Raw genomic sequence first — 26,552 nt, 5'->3', positions numbered from 1 at the left:
CGCAGCGCGGCGCCTGCTGCCGCTTTGTGGTCAGTGTGCCCGCTATTAAAGACCATGAATATTCACTACAACACATGGGAGTGGGTTGTAGTTAATATCCATGGGCTTTAATAGCGGGCACACTGACCGCCGGCAGCAGCAGGAGCCGCGCTGCGGGTACAGTGTATGCGCTATTAAGGAAAATGAATATTCATTGCTCTCCACGCCCATGGGTGTAGGGAGCAGTCGATATTCATTTTCTTTAGCAGCGGGCACAGCGTAGGCTGCTGCCTCCTGTGCACTGCTCATCCCCCGCTGCCGCTCCTCCCACCCTCCCCCAGTATATAGTATATACTATGGCTAGTATTCGGATTATAAGACGCACCCTCCACTTTCCTCCAAAATTTGAGGAAAAAGTGTCTTACAATCCAAATAATACGGTATATATTTTTATACATTATACAAAAACTACCATTCAGTGTGGATAGCTCCTAAAGCTGACAATGAATTAAGGCTTGCAAGAGATGTCAAAAGCAATAAAAAAGGATTTTGGGGGTATGTCAAAAGTAAAAGAAAAGTCAAAGATGCTATAGGATTTTTACAGGATGAAAATGGAGAAATGGTAAGAGAGGATGTTGAGAAGGCCGAACTTTTTAATTCCTATTTTGCATCTGTTTTTTCTCAGAAAGAAAATGTAACATCAACTGATCTTCACTGTCCTTTTAAAGGAATAGAGGAATCCAAGTTATCTGTAAACAGAAAGATTGTGAGGGAATATTTAGCTAACATAAATGAGTTCAAGTCTCCAGGTCCAGATGAATTACACCCCAGAGTACTGAAGGAGATCGTAGAAGAAATTTTAGAACCACTCTCCATAATCTTTGAAAATTCTTGGAGAACAGGAGAAGTCCCAGAAGACTGGAGAAGAGCAAATGTTGTTCCTATCTTCAAAAAGGGGAAGAAGGTGGACCCAGGGAACTATAGGCCGGTGAGTCTGACTTCTATACCAGGAAAGATCTTTGAACAAATTATTAAACAACATGTATGTAAGTACATGGATAAGAATGAAGTGATTAACCAGAGTCAGCATGGGTTTGTAACTAACAAGTCATGTCAGACTAACTTAATTTCCTTCTATGACAGAATCACTGACTGGGTGGATCAGGGAAATGCTGTAGATATAGTATATCTTGACTTCAGCAAAGCATTTGACAAAGTATCTCACACCATCCTTATTGAAAAAATGACCAAGTATGCAATGGACCAGGCAACTGTTAGGTGGATTCATAACTGGCTTAGTGATCGGACTCAAAGGGTGGTTGTAAATGGCTTCACATCCAGCTGGATGAATGTCTCAAGTGGGGTACCACAGGGCTCCGTCCTGGGACCTGTATTGTTCAACATCTTTATCAATGATTTAGATGAAGGAATTGAGGGTAAACTGATTAAATTTGCTGATGACACAAAGCTAGGAGGGATAGCTAATACTAGAGAAGAGAGAGAGAGGATTCAAAAAGACCTAAATAAACTGGAGCAGTGGGCAGCAACCAACAGAATGGTTTTTAACAGGGAAAAATGCAAAGTACTACATCTGGGCAATAAAAATGAAAAAAGCATATACAGAATGGGAGGAATAGAGCTAAGCAACAGTACATGTGAAAAAGACTTAGGTATACTAATAGATCATAGACTGAACATGAGTCAACAGTGTGATGCAGCAGCAAAAAAGGCAAATACAATTCTGGGATGTATTAACAGAAGCATACAGTCTAGATCACGTGAAGTCATTATCGGTCTTTACTCCTCTTTGGTCAGACCTCATCTGGAATACTGTGTACAGTTTTGGGCACCACATTTTAAAAAAGACATAGACAAACTGGAGCAAGTTCAGAGAAGAGCGACCAGAATGGTGACTGGTCTGCAAACCATGTCCTATGAGGAACGGTTGCAGGATTTGGGAATGTTTAGCTTGCAAAAAAGAAGACTGAGAGGAGACTTAATAGCTGTCTACAAATATGTCAAGGGCTGTCACATTGTAGAAGGATCATCTTTATTCTCATTTGCACAAGGAAAGACTAGAAGCAATGGGATGAAACTAAATGGGAGGAGACACAGATTAGATATTAGAAAAAACTTTTTGACAGTTAGGGTGATTAATGAGTGGAACAGGCTGCCACGAGAGGTGGTGAGTTCCCCTTCAATGGACGTCTTCAAACAGAGGCTGGACAGACATCTGTCTGAGATGATCTAGTGAATCCTGCTTTGAGCAGGGGGTTGGACCAGATGACCCAGGAGGTCCCTTCCAACTCTACCATTCTATGATTCTATGTAAAACTGCAATCATAGACTATCACCACGACTGTAGCATCAGATTACAAATAGGATGTTTGTAGTATATATTTATATATAACACATAAGTGCACAGGAGCTGTATACTTAAAAAAAAAAAAATTAAAACTACTGCCATTTTTTTTTAATCATAGGTCGAGTAAAAAATTATTGGTGTACAACAAACCCTTTAAAGGAAACCTGTCACCATGAAAATGCAGTATAATCTGCAGGTATCATGTTATAAAGCAGGGGGAGCTCAGCAGATTGATGTATGGTGTTGTGAGAAAAGACTAGGTATAATCTGTATTTTCATCATATCATCCTCTGCTCTTTCTGGAGTTTTTGGTCCAGTGGGCGGAGCTATCAATAACTGACAGCTATCTTTATATAACTGTCAAATCACTGATCGGACTGCCCACTGGATCAGCAATCCTAGAGAGAGCGGAGGTATAAATGAATAAATCAAAGAATAAACAGAATCTTTTCTAAAAAAATCACATATTATGCTGCTCACCTCCTCCTTTCTCTATAAGATGCCCGCAGATTGCATTGCATATTCTTGGTGACCGGTTCGCTTTAAGAAACAAGGAAAACATGAGTATTAATATACCGTAATGGTGAGCTCCCCTGCCACCACGTTACCGCAAGGCGTGCTCTCAGTCGTAATGCTGTATCTTATGTACTGGACCGGCAGACGCAAGGTAATTACATTATTACAGAAATGTTATATTTAATTGAAGTCCACCCAAGAAAAAAAAAAATCCATAGTTCTTACTGGTTAGCGACTACAGCCCACCGTGCTATGAATTCAGATCCAACACTAGTTCTGGATTAGTCGCAGTCATGAAAAGCCAGATCCGTCGTGATAAATCTGGACCGATTCGTCTTTCTCTCCCCCCTGCTGGTCCATCACCTTGTGTGTTGCTAGAATCATCATCTGGGTCATCGCCCTCTTCTGTGTCACCTGCCTTACGTGGCACCCGTAGATCAGAGAGGAGAGAGAGTTTCTCTCGTTCAGTATTGCATTCTGCGTAAGCCTGGAGAGGGACAGCGAGAGAAGATAAAAAAAGCAATCCTGAAAAACAATATATGATGGGAGTTGTAGTATATATTGTAGAGAGCCACTGTGCATGCAACAACTAACCTGCATGAGAAGCTGTGGTGAAGGATAAGCCTCGGTTATGGCTGAAGCCATTGCTGGACTAACTCTGTTCAGCTGTTGAATTTGCCTACTCCAAACCATGGGTAAACCGGTGAGTGATCCTCGAGGACCCCACCCACGGCCGCTTCCCACCGAGGTGCAGAATGAGTACGACTGAGCTTCCCAATGTTTCCTACAGGCAAATAAATTATGTGACAAAAAAAAATTATGAGCAGTGTCCCCAACCCCCTCCTCCAACGTGAACACTATTGTATTTAGCAGCTCATTTTCATTTTTGTTGGCCAGTACAATTACAATACCAAATGTGTATAGTTTGTTTTTACTATTTTAGTGGCTTCAAAGAAAAGTAAGAACTTTGTTAAAAAAATATTTGGTTTAGTGCCCTCTTTGTCCAAGACATGCACTATTCTTTTTCTGTCAAGAACTGTGTGAGTTGTTGATTTTTCTTGTTCCTTTTTGGCTTTATGAGCTGCAGTCTTTATTGGTACATTTCACATTTTGATAGGCTTTTTACTTTTTTTCTGGAAAAAAAATGTGGCAAAATGGCAATTTTGGAGTTTTGTTTTTTGCTTTAAGGCTATACGGGATGCAGCCATACCGAATATGCTTTTTCTTTTATTTCTTACGGGAAATGCATTATATATACAGTATATATATATAGAATGGTAGAGTTGGAAGGGACCTCCTGGGTCATCTGGTCCAACCCCCTGCTCAAAGCAGGATTCACTAGATCATCTCAGACAGATGTCTGTCCAGCCTCTGTTTGAAGACGTCCATTGAAGGGGAACTCACCACCTCTCGTGGCAGCCTGTTCCACTCATTAATCACCCTAACTGTCAAAAAGTTTTTTCTAATATCTAATCTGTGTCTCCTCCCATTTAGTTTCATCCCATTGCTTCTAGTCTTTCCTTGTGCAAATGAGAATAAAGATGATCCTTCTACAATGTGACAGCCCTTGACATATTTGTAGACAGCTATTAAGTCTCCTCTCAGTCTTCTTTTTTGCAAGCTAAACATTCCCAAATCCTGCAACCGTTCCTCATAGGACATGGTTTGCAGACCAGTCACCATTCTGGTCGCTCTTCTCTGAACTTGCTCCAGTTTGTCTATGTCTTTTTTAAATATATATATACACTGGTCGCTCTTCTCTGAACTTGCTCCAGTTTGTCTATGTCTTTTTTAAATATATATATACACTGCTCACAAAAATAGAGGGAGCACTCAAATAACACATCCTCGATCTGAATGAATGCAATATTTTCACTGAATACTTTATTCTGTACAAAGTTGAATGTGCTGACAACAAAATCACACAAAAATCATCAATGGAGATCAAATTTATTAACCAATGGAGGCCTGGATTTGGAGTCACCCCCAAAATTAAAGTGGAAAAACACACTACAGGCTGATCCAACTTTGATGTAATGTCCTTAAAAAAAAAGTCAAAATGAGGCTCAGTATTGTGTGTGGCCTCCACGTGCCTGTATGACCTCCCTACAACGCCTGGGCATGCTCCTGATGGTTGTGGATGAGGTTGTGGATGGTCTCCTGTGGGATCTCCTCCCAGACCTGGGCTAAAGCATCCGCCAACTCCTGGACAGTCTGTGGTGCAACGTGACGTTGGTGGATGGAGCGAGACATGATGTCCCAGATGTGCTCAATCGGATTCAGGTCTGGGGAACGGACGGGCCAGTCCATAGCTTCAATGCCTTCATCTTGCAGGAACTGCTGACACACTCCAGACACATGAGGTCTGGCACTGAACCCAGGGCCAACCGCACCAGCATATGGTCTCACAAGGGGTCTGAGGATCTCATCTCAGTACCTAATGGCAGTCAGGCTACCTCTGGCGAGCACATTGAGGGCTGTGCGGCCCTCCAAAGAAATGCCACCCCACACCATTACTGACCCACTGCTAAACTGGTCATGCTGAAGGATGTTGCAGGCAGCAGATCGCTCTCCACAGCGTCTCCAGACTCTGTCACGTCTGTCACATGTGCTCAGTGTGAACCTGCTTTCATCTGTGAAGAGCACAGGGCGCCAGTGGTGACTTTGTCAATCCTGGTGTTCTGTGGCAAATGCCAAGCGTCCTGCACGGCGTTGGGCTGTGAGCACAACCCCCATCTGTGGACGTCGGGCCCTCATACCACCCTCATGGAGTCGGTTTCTAACCGTTTATGCAGACACATGCACATTTGTGACCTGCTGGAGGTCATTTTGCAGGGCTCTGGCAGTGCTCCTCCTGTTCCTCCTTGCACAAAGGCGGAGGTAGAGGTCCTGCTGCTGGGTTGTTGCCCTCCTACAGCCCCCTCCATTTCTCCTGCTGTACTGGTCTGTCTCCTGGTAGCGCCTCCAGCCTCTGGACTCTACGCTGACAGAAATAGCAAACCTTCTTGCCACAGCTCGCATTGATGTGCCATCCTGGATGAGCTGCACTACCTGAGCAACTTCTGTGGGTTGTAGAGTCCATCTCATGCTACCACGAGTGTGAAAGCACAACCAACATTCAAAAGTGACCAAAACATCAGCCAGAAAGCATTGGTACTGAGATGTGGTCGGTGGTCCCCACCTGCAGAACCACTCCTTTATTGAGGGTGTCTTGATAAGTGCCAATAATTTCCATCTATTGTCTATTCCATTTGCACAACAGCATGTGAAATTGATTGTCAATCAGTGTTGCTTCCTAAGTGGACAGTTTGATTTCACAGAAGTTTGATTTACTTGGAGTTATATTCTGTAGTTTAAGTGTTCCCTTTATTTTTTTGAGCAGTGCAATATAAATATATATAACCTTTGCCCATTATAATTGAGGTGTGATTATGGGAGTGCTTAAACCCGCTCTACATACCCCAACCCTCTATATGATGGACACAAATACATCATGAATCACAAGGGAGTAAGGCAGGTTTAAAGTTCTATGCAAATTCATTTCTAATTATACTGTGAGGGATAAGCTTAATTTTCTTGTTACAGAACATCTATGTAGATAAGAATGATAAAATTCTGTTTTTCTGCAGCCACTAATACGGGAAAGTATGCAGTGAGCCCCCTCTAGTGGTGCTCACAGGCAGCCAGGATGATTTCATCTAAAAGGAGGTGTCCAACACGATAGGTAATGGGTTTGTAACTGCAGTGGGTTCAATTGCTTGGACGTCAGTAATTACTGAGGCCTCGGTGTGAACGCAGGTAGTGTGTGCGTGTAGCTCCATTTAATCTCTTTGCGACTGATAGAGCATTATTGTCATTTGAAAGCAACCTAAGGGTATGAGCACACCACGTTCATTATTTGCAGCATTTTTTTCTGATGCAAATATTGGAGCGTTGGCAGGAAAAATGCTGTGTAAAATATGCACGTTATTGCGTATGTTCTTGACACATTTTTTTTCCCCATTCATTTGTATGTGTGAAAAAAAGCTTTAAAAACGCTAAAAGAAGTAACATGCTGTGGATTTAAAACTTCTTCAAATCTACAAGGAAAAAAATAAAGCAGAAAGAGATGTCAGAAATCTAATTCACTTTGCCGCAACAGTAAAAACATGCGGAAAAAAATGCAATGTGTGAACAAGCCCTTAGGCTGCGTTCACACATCCGTGATATACTGGTATCTATATAGGCATATATAAGGCTGTCAAGTTTGGGTCAGGAGACCTGGACCAGTCCTTGCACTGTGGCTCATATTTTGACCACAACACAATACGGCATATGGGAAGTTCAGAAGGTGGCAGATTCTTTATGGCAATTTCATAGCAATACAATAAGGATCAGGTTTCAAAAATGTCATCCAGATGTACAGAATAATGAGCAGGATGCAGAAATGCTGCAGATTTTTCCCCTTTAATGTATTTAGGGAGATCCACTGCATTATGCACAGCAAATCCACACCAAATGTACAGTTGTGCTCAAATGGGCAGCTTTACTATCTGAGAAATTAAAGAACCTCATTCACAACTACCACAAAAGACTTCAAGCTGTCATTGATGTTAGAGGGGGCAATACACGGTATTAAGAACTGGGGTATGTGAACTTTTGATCAGGGTCATTTGGATGTTTTTGGTTATCATTAAGATTTAAAAAGAGAAAACACAGTAGTTTGACAATAAATGGCTTCACCCAACCAATAACCATGAGTGGAGAAAATGTTTTTTGGTTATCATTCATATTCTCTGAAACAAGGCCAAGAAAGGAAAAATTCTGCCAGGGTATGTCAACTTTTGAGCACAACTATACATATTATTGTGCCTAGTGACACCTTAATACTCACCGAAATGGGCGCTGAGCCACACTCTTCGTCACAGCACATACATGCTGCCCGAGCTGCTTCCATGTGTCTAGGTTTAACACCTCCATGTCGTAATACAGCTGTATAAACACAAGGGCCTGAAACCCACAGAGAGAACCAAGGATAATACAAATAAATGATAACATTTACCCTCATTTATATTATATCATTATAGTATATGTAATTTCTTACGAAGTCCCTATAGGTAATTCCCAGAAAATTCAGGAAGCAGCACTGAACTGCAAGTCCCTTAAGAACTGAACCCAGGGAGCTGAGCGGTCACTGGTGCCATTGCTTCACTTCTGCCATATTTCTAGAAAACTTGTCGTCAGTAAATAAGCATATTAATTGGCCCAAAATCTGAACCCAATGGCCCTCATGAATTAAAACTGTGTTGCCAATAGCAACCAATTAAAGTTCAGCTTTCATTTTTTAAACTGCTCTGGAAAAAATAAAGAAGCACTGTGATTGGTTGCTAGGAGCAATGACTAGTTTTTACTGTTTTGATCAGCGAGGCTTAAGGTCTCCCATTCATCCTATGTCACTATAACCTCAAATACAGGGTTGGCTATATATATATATATATATATATATATATATATATATATATATATATATATATATATATATATATATATACACATATATACATATATATACACTAGATGGTGGCCCGATTCTAATGCATCGGGTAATCTAGAATATGCATGCGGCTGACCGGGCGCCACTAAGCAGCGAAGCAGTGTTTAAATGGGTTGTGCACTACTTTTAATTAACTTCACAATGTATCCCCTCGGTGCCCCTAATGAATTTTGTCATTACGTCATGTTGTCAATCCTGCTTGTGACAACATCGCTGACTACGCACAGCCAGCACGTAATTGTCCCGCCTGCAGCCGGATCTTGCTTCCGTGTACATCACGACTATTTGCGGCTGCAGCCAGGGGTCTGCTGTTCCGCGCACCACAGTGAATGACGGGCTCTGGGTGGGGTTATCCCTTGTCGTGTCACATCCAGCATCCACAGCGCGGTCTGTCAATGTGGTTTGTATGGCTGCGTCATTCCTCTAATCCTGGTTTGTATGGCTGACTTATTTTGGATTGTACGCCTTCCTCATCTTAGCTTGTATGGCCCCCTTATCCTGGTTTTGTATGACCTACTCATTCCCCCATCTCTACAGCACAGTTCAAAAACTAAACCCTAATCCTCACCTTGTTTCCTTTTCTCTGCTCCAGCGCTGTGTGTCCTGTTTTCAGCAGCTCCTCTCAGGATGTGAGGCACAGCACACGCTCTCAGATACTGCTGTGATAAGCTGCTGTCTGTAGATTCGCTGCTTTCCACGCCGGGACTAAGTGCGTGGATAGGCACAAATCTGCATTCACTTTAGTAGCAGATGCCGCAGATGTCGCCATGAAGATTTAACAATAATACAATGAATACACAAAATAATACTTTATTAACTATTATTGGTTATAGAACTTAATACAACTGAACAAAATTATTAAACAGATGATCAAAATATATAAACTATTCCATGAATATGTAACAATATTTTACAATAAATCGGACAAAAGAAGTACGACCCTAGAATTTATTTATTAACAATATCAACCAAAAATATTTTTGTACACGACATTTTTGGTGAATACTTTTGGACTATCTGGAAGCAACTTTCCTTGTAAATGGGTATCCAAAACTTGCACCTTGACATTGGATCTCATTTTAACTCTTGAAAATGCAACATAGAGTTGTCCATGTCCAAAAACGGGCTCCGGTAAATATATGCCAACACGTTGTAGAGTTTGACCTTGTGACTTGTTTATTGTCATGGCAAATGCTGGTTTTACTGGAAACTGTCGACGTCGAAGCCTAAATGGAAGACCGGTGTCTGAAGCACATAAATCAATGCGTGGAATGAACACTTCCTCTCCTTTTGCAGATCCAGTGATCACTGTTGCTTGAATTATGTGGGAATGGAGTCCAGTAACAATAAGGCGAGTTCAATTACATAGACCATTTCTTGTATTTAGATTCCGAAGCAACATTACGATTGCTCTAACTTTAAGTTGTAGTCTGTGGGATGGCATTCCTGATGGCGTAACACTATTTAAAAATTCAACTGGATAATGCTCTCGTTCATCTTCATTGTCGACATCCACCGAATCATCACTTTTGCATAATTTATACTCTCCAGGCATTCTATCCATCACACGGGAATTTAGCAGAGCTACGTCATCGTTCTTGGGACAGAGAATTGCATAGGAAGAGGCCCTCTCAACACTGCTTTGGTCGTTTACATCTATTTCAACGCGTTGTCCAAAAACATCACTTGCGATGCAGTCAGTGCACACCATGTCTTCTGGTATTTCAATAATGTCTTCTCCAAGGTTATATTCATTGCTCAGTTCACCATTACCAAGTTTAAGAAGCCAGTTGCTGTACTCTGGGTCAGAAGATCGCATGTTGTTAATTAGTTGTAGTTTATTAAACTCTTTCCAAAGGTCTGACATTTTTAAGGTTGACTCGATAATATTTGTTCTTGTTCCATTCGGTTCAACTGGAAGGCATCGCCTAAAATCTCCGCCAAGGACAAAAACTTTACCTCCAAAAGGAATTTCATTTTTTTCAGCAATATTTGTAGTCATAACTTCACGCAGAAGTCTGTCAATTAAGCTCAAAGCATATTTGGGCGCCATGGTGCATTCATCAAGTATCAAAAGATTTGAACTGTTCAACTGTTTTCCTGCAAATGTGTCTTGTTTGATTCTGGAAACAGAGATTTCATTGACCGGAACTGGTATCCCAAAGAGTGAATGCATAGTGCGACCTCCTCGTAAAAGGTTTGCTGCAATACCTGTTGTAGCCGATGGCAATACGACTTTTCCTAATCCTCTAACGTGATGCATTAAAACTTCATAGAGGTATGTTTTACCGCTGCCTCCAGGACCGTCAATAAAGAAACATTTTGGCGTTGGATCGGCTTGGTTTTCTACAGTGCTCACAATAGTGTCATATGCAATCCGTTGTTCTTGATTTAAGGAGTTTTTCTTCTCTGTTGCCAACAATAATTCATAAGCTTCGTCATACTCTTGAATTTGTGCAACTTGACTTGCAGGCTGTGGCAAATTAAAGTCTGAAAACGTTTTTCCATGCAGTAGTAGGATATTTTGGACATCTTGCATGGCATAAGATTCGCAATTGTGACAATTTCCACTTTTGTTGTGAAGACGTAAGCAGTAATCTTCAATTATATGTTCTTTGAAATTTGTCCAAAGTTGAGCCGGATTTGTAGGCGGTCCAAAGACACAAATGTAGGCAAACAATTCACAAAGTTTCTTAGGCATATGTAGAGTAACTGCGTCTTCTAAAGTAAATGTCCACATAGTATCATCCAATAGAAGTCCTAAAGCCAAAGCTGCAGCTTTAAATGTATCGTGCAATACTCCATTAACTGTTTTCAAATCTTCGTAACTTCTAGCTCCTTTGACAAGCAGTAGTAACAGCCGAAGGCAATATCTTTCTTGATCCTTGACACTAACAGTATACATGCGTCCAATTATTCTGCTAAGTCCTTGTTGTCTTGGCTTCCAAGTTTTATTCCAAATGTAATGCTCTGGAATCTCTCGATACAAATACTGCCTTGCGTTTTCGTCACGTTGGTTCAGCAAAAACCATTCCATTAATGTTGACGTTGTGCTTAAAGTTTTGGAGACATCTTCGACTTGAGCATTTTCAAAGAAATAAAGCTGCTGTTGATTTGGTAAATGAATAGCTAAACGTATAATGGCATGGGACTGTGAATGCATTGGAAATGCAAATATTCTCCAAGCAGCTTCTGGAGCACTGACATACCTTGAGTCAACAAACCGTGATGATTCATCGTGATTGACTGTTTTTTGTTGGATTTCGACGTTAGCTTTGTCATGCCCCTTGTAGATGTACTTGAAAAGATATTTAACACTTTTTATTGAAGCGCAGATTTCAACGTTTATGTGAAAGTTGTAGCGTTTTAATAAGTACGGGTTGTATGGAACTATCCATGAGTTATTTATAATCTTTTTGTTGTGTACAATGTTATCAATCAGTTGTCTCCGGTAGGATGGGTAGCCATCCAAATCTTTAACAGTGTGCTGTTTCAACTGCTTTGGAAACCCTTTTGTACACTTTCCGTTTTCCATGCATGGACTTTTTGGATTTGCTACACCGCATGGGCCATGAACCATATTACAGATTACAATATTATACAGTTCAGGATACTTTTCTTGGTTAGGAATTTCAGCCCACACTATGTTGTCAATTTCATCCTCCGTGCGAAACTTGGAATCCGCGTCTAAAATAATTAGTATATGCGCATGTGGGAGACCTCGTTTCTGAAACTCTATGACATGTACCATTGCTACGACTGTTCCAAAAAGGCCTTTTTTGATGTCTTCAAAAAGGCTGCTGAGTTTTAGTCGAAATACGCGAGCAACCAAGTCCGGCCTGTGTTCAACTTGCTGCCAGGGTTGTAGATTTTCTGTAATTTCCGCCATTTAGGATTACAGGTCATGGTTAAAAAAATGTCAGGTCTTCCATACTTTGTTACTATTGCCATTGCATCTTGATAACGCTGTTGCATGTTGCGGGGGCTACCTTCAAAGGACGACGGGAGAATTACTGTTTTTCCAATTGGAATTCCTTTTTGAATGGATTGTTTTTGCAAATGTTCTTGAAGAACGCAGTAGTCTTCAACTTTAAGTTGTTTTTGATTCCTTCGTATGAAATTGAGCCGATTTGCTTCAATTTTAACGTATGCGTCTACTAAGTACTGTTGTGTCAGTTTCCCACCGTTTAAAATAGGATTGAAGTAATTTCGCACAGACAAAAGAAAACTGTAGTACTGTAGTTGTGTAATTCTTCTTGAAGTTCCTTGCTGGTGTAGGTTTTCATGCCACCCTTGATCACCGCTTGGAAAGAATAGCGGATACAGAAGAGCATCAAGGTTGCTGTGCAAAATGCTAATCCGTTGTGTTTTAGGAATGAAAGGGTTGTTTTTGTCTGGCTTAAGATGGACTAATATATCTCTTTGAAAAGGAGGCTCTCCATCTTCGTTTTGAAAAACAACTGCGACCTAACTTACACGTGGTTTGTTGTAACATCGGGGATCTTGTTAACGTTCTTGTTTAATGGCCATGATAATAGAAGGCATTTCCGTCCCATTTTGCATAGCTCTCTGTTCCTCCTCAGCTTCAACGTCTTTTAGCATGCGATATGCGGCAGCAAATGGGCTGATTGTTTGTAAATGTACGGCAATTAGGTTCATCAGTTCTCCATTACACTTTTCATTTTCTTTTCGGCTCATCCTTTGTTCTGTAGCCTCATTTGGATCAAAGATGTATAATTGTGCAAATGTTGGTGGTTGTCCTAGTTCTGGGTGAAGTGTTCCAGTACGGTGGTAGATCTGGCCATGAATTTTAAAACAATACGGTCCGAATCCAGGGGGCGGTGCAATGTTGGCACCAAATGAAGCAAACGCATGAGAACTGTTGATACTTCTGATATTTTCCATAAAATTTCTACTGTGTTCATGCGTTCCTTTCATCAACTGCTCAAACACATCTGAGTAGTGACATCTTGGTAGCATCACTGTTCCTTTTTGGCAGCATTGAGTAAACTGATTGTCAGATGGTTTTTCCTCGATAAAATTCATAGATTCACATTTTGAACAAACTACATTCATCTTCCCACAGTAGTGTTGAATAATGATAGTTTCATTGTCTGTTACGTAACGTGTAAGTTGAATGTTCTGCTGGGTTTGCCTTAGTTGGTAGAGCATTCTTTTTTGATAAATTTGTCGATCGTGTTATTCTCGGTTTGTCCTGGATTCTGGAGATTCATTCAGACGACATTGTCTATGGGATTCTGCATCGTGTTCGTGTCTAGCCGCAGTGTGTTGCGGTGTTTCACGTTCCCGACGTTGTCTGTGAGATTCCGCATCCTGTGTTTGTCTGGCGGCAGTGTCTTGTAGTGTCTCCTGTTTCCGATGTTGTCTGTGAGATTCCGCATCCTGTGCTTGTCTGGCGGCAGTGTGTGGTGTTGTCTCCTGCTTCCGAATTTTTCTGTGAGCTTCCGCATCCTGGGCTCGTCTGCTGGTAGTGTGTTGTGGTGTTTCCTGTTCCCGGCGTTTTTGGTGAGATTCCGCATCCTGGGATTGTCTGGCGGCAGTGTGTTGTGGTGTGTCCTGCGCCCGTTGTTTCTTGCGATATTCTGCATCCTTGGCTTGTCTGACGGCAGTGTGTTGCGGGGTCTCCTGTTCCCGGCGTTTTTGTTGAGATTCTGCATCGTGGGCTTGTCTGGCGGCAGTGTGTTGCGGTGTCTCCAGTTACCGGCGGTTTTTGTGAGCTTCCGCATTCTGGGCTTGTCTGGCGGCAGTATGTTGTGGTGCCTGTTGCTCTCGACGTTGTCGTTTTCTTGCTGCTTCTGCTGCTTTTCGGTCTTCCTCCGTGGCGTATTTTCGCTTATGACCCATTATAAAACAGGAAGCGTAAAGAAGTATCTCTTAAGCGCGCTGTCACTGGCAGAACGTGTTCAGTAAACCTGAGAGAAATCCCTCGCACAGTGTGACAGAAGTCCCTCGCACAGTGTGACAGAAGTCCCTCGCACAGTGTGACAGAGAAAACCTGCTCAGTACGTTATGAGCATTTTGTGAGTCACATGACCACATGGGCGGAGTTAGCCGTGCTATCTCCCGAAGGTGGCGTAGATATTTGAAATGTTGCGGTAATTGGCCGGAGAGCGTGTTTAAATTTGGCGCGGAAATCTGTGATTGGTCGCTGGCAGCGTCCGCGACCAATCATGGAAGCAGGTTTTAAATGTCGCGCGCCGTGTTCCTAAGCAGCGGACAGTGTGTTTGAATTCAGCGTTCAAATCTCTTATTGGTCGCGTCAGGAGGGCGCGACCAATCAGTGTATCGTATTGGTGAGGACCGGGGAGCGGCTGCCTGTGCGGCTACTTCCGCTCCGAGAAGCCGGGACATGAGCGGGCGCTCGCAGCAGAAGTATCCTGACCCGCAGCGCCGCTCCCCGGTCCTCCCTACACACGCTAGCCGCATGGATGTTAGCGCCGCTCTCCGGTCCTCCCTTCCGCATGGATGTCAGCGCCGCTGCCTGTGCGGATACTTCCGCTCCGAGAAGCCGGGACATGACCGGGAGCTCGCAGCAGAAGTATCCGGACCCGCAACGCCGCTCCCCGGTCCTCCCTTTACACCCGAGCCGCTGATGTCCCCACAGTATCCGCATGGTGTTACAAAGGTCTGGACATTTGTGTTAAAAATCGCTGATTGGTCGCGGGCGCTGCCCGCGACCAATCACCGATTTGGGCGCCACATTTAAATATCGGCCGCGACCAATCACGGATCTTGGCTCCACATTTAAACACCGCTGTGCTGATTTGTCGCCGACGCTGGGCGCCACCAATCACCGATTTTGGCGCCACATTTAAATAGCGTCCGCGACCAATCAGTACAGCGGTGTTGAAATGTGGAGCCAAGATCGGTGATTGGTCGAGGGCAGCGCCAGCGACCAATCAGCGATTTTTAACACAAATGTCCGGACCTTTGTAACACCATGCGGATACTGTGGGGACATCAGCGGCTAGGGTGTGAAGGGAGGACCGGGGAGCGGTGCTGCGGGTCGGGATACTTCTCCTGCGAGCGCCCGCTCAAGTCCCTGGTTCTCGCAGCAGAAGTATCCGCACAGGCAGCGCCGCTCTCCGGTCCTCCCTTCACACCCTAGCCGCTGATGTCCCCACAGTATCCGCATGGTGCTACAAAGGTCCGGACATTTGTGTTAAAAATCACTGATTGGTCGCTGGCGCTGCCCGCGACCAATCACCGATTTGGGCGCCAAATTTAAATATCTGCCGCGACCAATCACCGATCTTGGCTCCAGATTTAAACAGCGCTGTGCTGATTGATCGCGGCCGATATTTAAATTTGGCGCCCAAATCGGTGATTGGTCTCGGGCAGCGCCAGCGACCAATCAGCGATTTTTAACACAAATGTCCGGACCTTAGTAACACCAAGCAGATACTGTGGGGACATCAGCGGCTAGGGTGTGAAGGGAGGACCGGGGAGCGGCGCTGCGGGTCGGGATACTTCTGCTGCGAGCGCCCGCTCATGTCCCAGCTCGCAGCAGAAGTATCCGCACAGGCAGCGCCACTGACATCCATGCGGCTAGGGTGTGAAGGGAGGACCGAGGAGCGGCGCTGACATCCAATTGGTCGCGGCCGATATTTAAATGTGGCGCCCAAATCGGTGATTGGTCGCGGGCAGCGTCCGCGACCAATCAGCACAGCGGTATTTAACTTTTGCGCTGCCCGAGACCAATCACCGATTTGGGCGCCAAATTTAAATATCGGCCGCGATCAATCAGCACAGCGCTGTTTAAATCTGGAGCCAAGATCAGTGATTGGTCGGGTCCGAAGACCGCGACCAATCATCGAATCGTCTTGGTGAGGACCGGGGAGCGGCTGCCTGTGCGGCTACTTCGGCTGCGAGAACCCGGGACATGAGCGGGCGCTCGCAGCAGAAGTATCCCGACCCGGAGCGCCGCTCCCCGGTCCTCCCTTCCGCATGGAGGTCAGCGACGCCGGCGGTCCTTCCGCTGCTACCGGCCGGGAGATGAGCGCCTCGCGCCGCTCATCTCCCGGCTGCATCGCCGCTGAGCTCCGTCCCGCAGATGAGCCGCTAATGGCCGCCATCTTTTTTCAGAAATCCCATGCCGCTGATTGGCCGCGGCCAGCAAGTGTGAACGGAGGACCGGGGAGTGGCGCAGCCGGTCGGGATGTTTCTGCTGCGAGCAGCCCTCTTCTCCCGCCTTCCCGCAGCAGAAGGAGCCGCACAGGCAGCGCCGCTCCCCGGTCCTCGCTAATACGGAGCCGCACAAGCAGCGCCGCTCCCGGGCCCACACTAATACGACGCTGATTGGTCGCGGCCAGCCACCGCGACCAATCAGCGAGATGGGCGGCAAATTTAAACGCCGCTCTGCTGATTGGTCGCGGTGGCCGAGATGGGCGGCAAATTTTAACAACGTTCTACTGATTGCGCCCGGTCGGCCGCATACATATTCTAGAATACCCAATGCGTTAGAATCGGGCCACCATCTAGTGTGTGTGTATGTATATATATATATATATATATATATATATATATATATATATATATATATATATATATATATATATATAACAACCATTTACCTCACCTCATCTATTCGTCTCCAGGTTACCCAACCATCTTCCGCACCAGGCCTTGTTTTCACCTCCAGCGAATGTCTCTCCATTTTGTGAGACAACCTTTGACATCTAGTGTGAATAAACATCTTATTAAAGAGTACGGACACTCGCTGTATACGGTTTTATTAAGAGACCTTCCCTAAAATTATCAAATTCACAATGTTAAAATGGTGAAAACCATTAGGATATTTCTTCTTGGCCGTGATACGACCACTTAAAGGGGTTTTACAGGACTTTGAAATTAATGGTGTATCCTTATATCCTTAGGATAGGTCATCAATATCAGACCGATGGGGGTGAGAAATCCGGCACCACCACAATTCAGTAATTTGCAGCTTAAGCTGGATTTACACAGTGAACAGACACTGTAGTGGCCATTCTCAGATACTACAGCTCAGTTCTCATTGAAGTGAATAGGAGCGGAGCTCATTACCCGAGAAAGCCCCTGATGGTGTACTCAGCTGTACAGTACTGCTGCGTACGCCATTTACATCTGGCCGCAGCAGGACCTGCTAACAGCTGATGAGTGAGGGTGCTGGGTGTCAGACCCCACTGCTCTCATACCGACGACCCATAATCAATCGGTAAAGTCCGGCACAACCCCTTTAAATGAATTACAGTACTAACAAAGGACTTAGGAAAACAATAGTACTTGCCTACGATAATCTCTGAGTCCCAAAATGACCAATGTGATCTTCTTATCAGGGTACTTCTTGGCAAATCCAAATACAGAACCTGGGGTCTCTTCATTACTGGAGGTTATTGGAGCCTGCAATGTACAGAGCAGTATGATAATTTAATTATACAGATAGCACCACACCTCAAATCAACTTCCGGCCTTTTATCTGCTTAATTGAGAATGACATAATGAAGGGATTGCCCACACCTGTCCATGAAATAGCCTTGGAGTCAATTGTCCAATTACTTTTGGTCCCTTTAAAAACAGGGTGGCACATGGTAAGGAGCTGAAACTCCTAAACCCTTCATCCAATTTTAATGTGGATACCCTCAAATGAAAGCTGAAAGTCTGAACTTCAACTGCATCTGAATTGTTTTGTTTAAAATTCATTGTGGTAATGTCTAGAACCAAAATTAGAAAAATGTTGTCTCGGTCCAAATATATATGGACCTAACTGTATATTACAAAGTTGCTTATTTTCATGTGTACTATTGATTTATGAAATAAAAACGGTGGTTACTCTTTTAGAACATATTTCAATTTATAGTCGTTTTCAAGATCACTGTTTGCTGTTAATGAATCACATAGAGACCTACTATTTTTCATAACATTTGAATGAAGGAGAAAAGAGGAGTGTTTCATTAAAAAAATATATACCTTTATTAGTTACATTGATACAATTTTATAATAAAATGGACATGATAATGGCAACACACAGAGGAGGAAGAAATGTTCTGCACATGAGCCAGTAATCACATGATATAATGTTAAAGGCAGGTGGGACCAAAGGGAAAGGCAGTATCAAAAGTCAATAAATTAGGATCATATGACAGGCATATGTCACCATTAGTGATGCTAATAGCTATGTCCCTGCGTATCTAGAGCCTCAATTGGGTGTAGTATATAAGGGATCAATAGGGCTGGACATAGGTGACATCAACCTGTTCAAAGTAATATTATGCGTAAAAACGTCAAGAAGATCCCACCAAAAGTATGCCCCTAGAGTGAAGGAACCTTACCCATGTTGCAGATAGTCCTCCCATGGAATTTAGGTGGAAAGAGTGAGTCCCCGACACATGTTTCACGTGCTAGCTGCACGCTTTCTCAAGGCGACATATGATCCTAATTTATTGACTTTTGATACAGCCTTGTTCTTTGGTCCCACCTGCCTTTAACATTATATCATGTAATTACTGGTTCGTGTGCAGAACATTTCTTCCTCCTCTGTGTGTTGCCATTATCATGTCCATTTTATTATAATATTTAATCAATGTAACAAATAAAGGTAAATTTTTCTCCTTCATTAAATTGTATGTTTTGGAGTGATTACTGATGCACACATATGCACTATATGACCTATAATGGTCTGATTGAAGTTGATTGACAATGCTCGTGGGATTTTGGATATTAATATTTTTCATAACATGTATATGTGGCACCCCGGAGGTCTGGTTGCCACAGTGGTAGAAATACCATGTCTGAGAGCGAGCATGGGTTTTCCTGGTCAGGAGCACTTTTGCATGCAACGCCTCCTGCCCCAGTCCAGGGAGGGGAGAAACCTGCCCTTTATAAACTGGATCTGGGGCAGAGTTAGAGAGTTGAGTTCTAGTCCAGAGGAAGGGACAGAGGAGCAGCAAGGAGCACTGGAGGAGACAGGAGCTGAAAGCCAGGGGCTGGAGCTAGCAGAGCTCGTCCTGGCCGAAGACGCAGAGAACCGGACACCGGAGTCCGAGGCTGTGAGGATATCCACATCCAGCAGCAGAAACCACCTGGCAGGGGATTTCAGGTCCTCTGGCCATAGGAAGCCCGGAGGCTCAGTCACACGCAAGGGACTGGCACCACCATCGAGGAGCGGAAGCTACCAAAGGCCCCAAGTCACCAGCCATACGGGTGAGCACCACACGGTACACTCAGGGATGTGGGCTACTACATGACTACAGCAAGGTAGCCAGGAAGAGTGCAGTCAGACAGGAAGGTCTACAACTCCACCTGGCCAGGGGTACTCTTGTTCGCTCACAGACCGACCAGGCCTCTAATGTTAGCCAGTACTCCCGGCAGGGCCTTCTTCATTACCAACAGTAAAGACCCTGAACTGCACTGCACGGACTCTGAGTCATTTCTGCTGCGCCCATGCACCACAAACCTCACCATTTACACACGCTGCCCTGAGGCTATACTCCTCCCATGGGGAGTTATACTACCCTCTGCTGCGCACACAACATCGGCCTCAGCGGTCTGCCCCGCAGCGGCGGTTCTCAGTGACCGCAATCCACGGGTGGCGTAGTCGGACATTTAAACTTTGAAACAAACAAATAAACCGATCCGCCACTGGTTTGACCACCCTGAGCCACGGGACCGGGTCGCAGCCACGGAGACTACAACCCCTAGCATTACACAGAGACCCGTTTCCGGGTATTCCCCCACGCACGGCCCAGGGGGCGTGTCATATACAGTCTAAAAAATTTAGCCTGAACTCAATGCTGATATATTTCACCTGTGCTGATACATTGTAGCACGCCGTCAGGACAGGAGAAATATTTGTTCTGCTGATTATGTAGGCAGAATACAGGCTTACAGACTATATAATTGTAGCAAAATTTGAACTTGAGCAACAGGGTTACAAGATGGATCTGCAGGAGAATGATAACATTCAATGACCTTAAACAAAGATCTTGAAATAGTAATGGATCATTTACTCCTTCCTACACTTCTCACTCATCCCCAGGGCCGGTGTTATGGGGGAGGGTGGAGGGCAGAATAGGCATCTGCTTAGGGTCCCCCCCACCTCCCTTGGGGGCCACCAGCGGCTACAGCAGGAGCTTCACTGATAATAGCATTATCAGTGAAGCTTCCGATGTAGAGACATCACGATCATGAGACCACGATGTCACTGCAGGCCTTGCAGTCTGAAGAGCTTCCCCTTGCTCCTGCCAGTCTCCTCCAGCCAGCCCCCTTCGGCTCCTGCTAGCCTCCCTCGCCCCACCTCCTCTGGCTGCCCCTGCCAGCCTCCTCCGCATCCTCATGCCAGCTCCCAGCAGAGGAGAGGGCAGGGAATTGTCTGCTGGGACAGTGCTGCTGTGAGCAGCAGAAGCTGCAGCTCATATTGTAGAAAATCTTCATTCGTTCCAGCACAAAGCAGTGTGTGTATCTGGTATCTGAGGTGTGTGCTGTCTGTGAGATTTGTATGTGTTTATATGAATGTTTGTTGTCCTGCATCCATACACTGTGCGTAATGTGTGTATCTGCTGAGCATTTGTTGTGGAGTGTGCATGTGCCGTGAACGTGTGTGGGTCGTATACAAGTGTGTGATGGGTGTACATAAGTGTTTATGTTTATAGATTTTATTGCATTATTTTAACTTGTATATATGTTAATAGTATATGTAGATGGTTGGGTGCAGACACACAGTATGTGCATGCGTGTGTGTGTGTGTGCGTGATCCACATTTATAAATCCCAGCAGTGTGCCCATCATTCTTCCTCAACCGGTGTAAAGAGGCCAGGAAACAAGCGTCGGAAGACTTCAATATTGTCGATATCGCTCATTAAACGGCCTGAACTCAGCGCATGTAAATACAACCGAAATGTTTGAGTGTGATGGTGCAGAATGTCAGCATTTAGGGCCCCACATAAAATTTTTGCCTAGGGCCCCACTTTGCCAAAAAACGCCCGTGCTCATCCCATTACCTGATTGTAGCAACAAACACTTGCGAGAAAGTCTTTGGGCTCCACAAGTATCAGCATTTCATGTTCTTCTCCTCTGCAAAGCTCCATACCCTCCTCAAAACAACACAGGAGGCAGAAAATAAGAGCAGTACCAATATGGACCCTTAACCACAAGTGAAAAAATAATGCTGCAAAGAAAAGCAGAGAGCGGAGAGGTTGCCCAAAAATTAAGTCTCATATTGGTCGCTCGATCCACTTTTTCCCCGTTCGCTTGAGCTAGCTTTAATAAATCTATAAAGATTTCATCAATTTATTTTCATAAAGTGTTATAAAGCTCATCTTACGACACACGACCAGTCTCCGGGCATCTCTCTCCGCCAAGTGACACTAGAGGGAACAGAGTGCGGCTCTATGGCATAATTATAGCCGGCTGTGCTCAAGGATTCCAGTAGATCTTCACATCCAGCATCCTGAAGGAGACCTGCAGAAAATACAATAAAATACCCTAGAGTTAAACAAGATTCTCCCCATTGAGAAAGATTTGGTTCAGTATTTTTCTGCAGATAACCAATGTTCTTTTTGCTGCTTATTTGTTGTGTAGAGAGATATGCCATAAAATGACTCCCTGGTGGGCTTATGCCATATACAGGGGTCAACCTGAGAAAGCAGAGCCCAAGAATAAAGCATGGTGAAGGGACAGAGTAGCTGAAAATAGATTTTAATGCAATTTGTCTGTACAGCTGGGGTAGAGCTGTAAGTCCTAGCATAGCTGATCTACAGGTGAAAAACAACACATTTCCCAGTGTTATACACCATCCCTCGCATCTTACTTATCAAAATCCCAACTGTCAATGAATCATAACCCTCCTCCCTCAATTATCTGATGTGAAGACGTCTAGCTTTTTTTTTTTTTTGCACATGAGAAAAAAAACTGACCACTTTTTATCAGTGTGTTGGATCTGATTTTTTTCAGCATTAGGTCTGTGCCCACATTTCTAACATCAGCGTGGCATCCATTTTTCTTTTTTGCAAAAAAATAAATAAATAAAAATAATTACAAGTTTCTATTACCACTAAACAGAAAAAAATTAACATCACTCGAATTATACATGGGTGGCATTGGTGTTTTTTTTTTTTTTTTTTTCACAGACCCACTGATGTGAAAGAACAACTTAACTTCGGATGACAAACAGACACTCAGTTTGCAAGAAATTGAACATGCAGACATGCAAACAGTCCCATAGAAACACGAAAATAACACAATGTGAAAAACAGAGGTCTGAACAAGGCCTTAATCATGTGGTATCACATACTCACTAGAGATAAGCAAATCGATTTGCAGGACCTTAGTTAGTAGTCCATGGCCACCGGACAGGAGCCCTGCGAGAAAAGCCTTCTATCTGCCGGCATCTCACCACCTCTTCTGATTAGTAGGTCTAGTGCGATATCATGCTTTTATCAAGCTGCAACTATGACTTCATGCCAGGCCAACAAATCAGAAGAGGATCCGGGAACATTAGCAGGTAGGAGGAGGTTTACAGGGTTCCTGTTCTGCAGTCATGGACTTCTGACATAGCTCCTGCAAATCACAGTTGTTTTTAAGGTTGATTGGAGCCCATTGAGTTCAACCCATAGCCTAACATATTGATCCAGAGGAAGGCAAAAATCTTATAAAGCAGATACTAATAGCTCCATATTAAGAGAAAAATTCTTTCCCGGCTCCACATAAGGCAATCAGACTAGTTTCCCCTGGATCAATGCCCCATCACAGAAACCTATGCTCATTACCTGTTATATTATATTTGTCAAGAAAGACAGCCAGGTGCTTCTTGAATTTTAGTAGTGAATCAACCATTACAACATCATATGGGAGAGAGTTCCACAGTCTCACTGCTCTTACATTAAAGAATCCATAATCTCACTGCTCTTACAGTAGAGAATCTACGTCTGTGATTTATGATTAAACCTTCTGTCTTCTAGATGTAGAGGATGCCACCTTGACAAAGTTGCAGGCCTAAGTGTAATAATATCATATCATTGCTCCGTCATATATTTGTACATTGTATTAAGATCACTCCTAAATAGTGTTGAGCGAGTATGTTCTGTTAACCCTTTCGCCGAGTATGCTCGGGCCGAGCTCCGAGTAGTTACAGCTGCTCGGTGATATGTTTGAATCGCTCCCCGTGTGCATGATTTGCGACTGTTTGACAGTTTTAATACATGTGAGGAATGTCTATTTCTTACACATTCCTCACATGTAATAAAGCTGTCAAACAGTTGCAAATCATGCACACGGGAGCGTTTCAAACATATCACCGAGCAGCTGTAAATACTCGGAGCTCGGCCCGAGCATACTCGGAACAGAACATACTCGCTCAACACTACTCCTAAACCTTCGTTTTCCCAAACTGAATAACCTCAGGTTTAATAACCTGTATTGGGCAATTCTCTCATTTCTAATACTGATGTGATATTTCTATTTTGTCAGAGTCATCTCTCTGCCTCTAATGTGAAGGGAGAGCTCATTTTCTTGAGTTTGGTGGTGGTGGAACCCCTAACGGTCTCAGTTTTAAATAACCCCATTGACCTCCATAAAAAGAGGACTTAAAAGAACCATTAAAGTCACCGACTAGAAATCATTCAGCTAGTTTCTATTGTCACCTCCAGTTTATATATACACTAGTTCTTACCCACTAGATCATAATGTTACAAAATGTCCTACCGGCATCCAGCTGGACCGTCATGTACTTCCCACACTGATCTGGTCTCAGGAGCTTCAGCGCTAGTGCAGACTCTTTACGCTTCGCCTTCTCCTCCTTCTCCTGATTCCGGATCCTCTCTTTTTCTTTTCTCTGTTCGTCTGCCCGTAACTTATCAGCTTCCAGTTCATCAGGGTTTTTTCTCCTCTTTGTCCTTTTAGTTGGACTGAGAGTTGTGGAACCAGATAAAGGCACATGTAAGGTAGATGTTGGGACCTCAGTGGATGGTTGAACTTTAGTATTTAGATCATGATCCTCCAGTCTATTCTGAGATATTTCAGAGGCTTCGAGTTCTTCATGAAGACTTTCTTTTCTTAGCATTTCCGCAGTCTTGGCGTCATCCGTCTCAACATTCGTAGACTCTTCCTCCGTCTCGGAATCTGATATCTCCCAGGTTTTAGCCCTTTTTATTATTTTCCTTGGGGACCTTGAAATAAATCCTTTATCTTGTTCAGTTTCCATCACAATATGTGGTTATGATATATCAGATTTACTATTTTTTTTTTCCATTAATTTAATCATCCTCTTCAAATTAGGAGGTCAGACATCATAGATCCAGGATGGGTAGAAGATAGTCTTCCTATCAGAATAAGAAACACATGATAAAATAGAACATAAAGAACAGTCACTAATTAATAATATATATATATATATATATATATATATATATATATATATATATATATATATATATATATATATATATACACATACACACACATTAAAGATGCTGGATATTATTAGCATCATCCTTTAATGCAAACATATAAAGCCTCATTCAGATGTCCATATTTAGTCTGGGGCTGTTCACATTTCCATGTATATTTGCGAACATAGGGCGCAGTTCATTATTTTATTTGCACCTTTTTTTAGTCTATTTTTTTGTGTTGTTGCCTGTTTTTATTTGAGGATTATCCTCCTTTTCATTTGTGCCTGTTCTTTTTTTATTAATGTTTATTATTGTTATATTATTAGTGGGGTTACCAGATGTTTTCGGCTGATGTATTTCTGCACAAATGTACTTCAGTTCCCCCTCCCCCTGAAATGATTTTGACACAACCAATCTCTTGCTTTGCACTTAGCAATACCCTGAAACACGTGTCTGCAAATAGAGTATCTGGTTTGGCTTTTATTCTAAGTTATGTGGCAAGGTTGATAAACGGTTGATATTGACTTAGGATTGCTATTTCTAGTAGTTGGCTCTAGTGTTCAAGTCATCTTCCTCGCTGAAGAGCCAATTTGCATATTTAATTTCCCAGAGGAGCATTGCATAGCCTATAAGTCTCCTTACTCTGGCACGTCAGACATGTCACTCTCCACAAGGAGAAATGTTACCCCTTAGGCTCTTTACGTGCATCTGAAATTTTTATGCAAATGTTACGACATTTAGTAGAACACGCAATTGTTTGCACTAAAAAGTCTTTAAACACAGAAATTAAGAGCATTTTTTTACTTTGTGCAAAACTAATATAATATGTGCATTGTTTTGAAGATTGTGGCACACACAACGTAAATAAATAAAACGAGACAAAAAAAGTGACTTAAATAAATAGCAAATGGTGAATCGGGTCCCAGAGAAATCACTGCCAACTAAATGTGACCTTAGATCAATTTCACACGTCCGATATTCAAATACGGACCACCCGCCGGTCTCATGACACAAACTCAATAGTGTTATAGGCATGACGCTGTTTTATGTTCGGGTCAGAAGATCCACGGTCGGTCTGGACAACGCAGACGTGTGAAGTCAGCCTAAGGTGGTGAAGTCAACCCATAAACATTGGCAAGTATGACGTATGTTCACTTAGAAAAAAAATAAGATGTGGCAACCATGTGATTGGTGACATCCTTTTTATGATCATTTAAAGAGGGCTGTCCATAATTACGAAAACATGGCTGTTTTTTTTACAGAAATAGCACCACACTTGTCCACAGGTTGTGTCTGGTATTGCATCTCATGAGAATAAACCACCATATATTTCTAAATTTGCACAACCCCTCTAAACTATACAACTATTTACTAGCATATACTTACATCACACCTGCAACCAAGCACCAGACAGATTCTGCATTTTCTGTTCTTGGACAACCCTCATCATCCTAACGATATCTCACCTCCCCATGTGCAATGCAGGGTGTAGATTAGTCCCTCTGTCTCAGCATGGCTCCATTAAAATGGCTCCTTCATAAAGACAACTTCATTCTCTTTCCCCTAAACACGCAGTCACATGACAAGACATGGAAGGGCTGTCAGCGTCCATTTTTGTTTCGGGCAGATTGATTATTTTTCTATCACGGGAGATAACAAAATGTTAATTCTTTCACATTCCGGATAGAGCTTGGAATAAACACAATTCAGAGTTCAAATATGAATTCTTAATGTATTTACTACTGTATTTTAACATATTGTAAATAAAGTTAATTGA

At 43.2% G+C, this 26,552-nt stretch overlaps 1 protein-coding gene across 5 annotated transcripts; it reads right to left on the bottom strand.

Annotated features, from left to right (window-relative positions):
* Positions 1 to 1,579: 1,579 nt before the first annotated feature.
* Positions 1,580 to 26,374, bottom strand: EME2 (essential meiotic structure-specific endonuclease subunit 2). 5 transcript variants are annotated; one of them, XM_073648166.1, is made up of 9 exons: positions 26,162 to 26,358; positions 24,090 to 24,706; positions 21,712 to 21,848; positions 21,389 to 21,481; positions 17,680 to 17,792; positions 16,993 to 17,092; positions 7,734 to 7,849; positions 3,455 to 3,644; positions 1,580 to 3,385 (listed from the first exon to the last, which is right to left on the bottom strand). In XM_073648166.1, the coding sequence occupies exons 2-9, from the start codon at positions 24,586 to 24,588 to the stop codon at positions 3,152 to 3,154; spliced, it is 1,482 nt and encodes a 493-aa protein (XP_073504267.1). In that variant the 5' UTR covers positions 24,589 to 24,706; positions 26,162 to 26,358; the 3' UTR covers positions 1,580 to 3,151. The 5 variants fall into 5 exon arrangements, with proteins under 5 accessions (XP_073504267.1, XP_073504268.1, XP_073504265.1 ...); XM_073648164.1 differs by having other exon boundaries at positions 1,673 to 3,347; positions 26,242 to 26,374; XM_073648162.1 differs by having other exon boundaries at positions 1,673 to 3,347.
* Positions 26,375 to 26,552: the final 178 nt, after the last annotated feature.

This window comes from Phyllobates terribilis, unplaced genomic scaffold (genome assembly GCF_046119375.1).
Source record: "Phyllobates terribilis strain yellow unplaced genomic scaffold, ASM4611937v1 Scaffold_9__5_contigs__length_417890890, whole genome shotgun sequence".
In the NCBI taxonomy this organism is placed as follows: Eukaryota; Metazoa; Chordata; class Amphibia; order Anura; family Dendrobatidae; genus Phyllobates; species Phyllobates terribilis.
This window is presented reverse-complemented; position numbering and strand designations above follow the sequence as displayed.

Bases quoted from the DNA above. Each gene is read 5' to 3' on its own strand.
- EME2 (XM_073648164.1), bottom strand. From the start codon at position 24,588: ATGGAAACTGAACAAGATAAAGGATTTATTTCAAGGTCCCCAAGGAAA. The intron at 21,482-21,711 runs GTAAGATGAGCT...TGTTGTTTTGAG, and splicing joins CCGGAGACTGGTCGTGTGTC to GAGGGTATGGAGCTTTGCAG. The intron at 17,093-17,679 runs GCAAGTACTATT...TATTCACACTAG, and splicing joins GGACTCAGAGATTATCGTAG to ATGTCAAAGGTTGTCTCACA.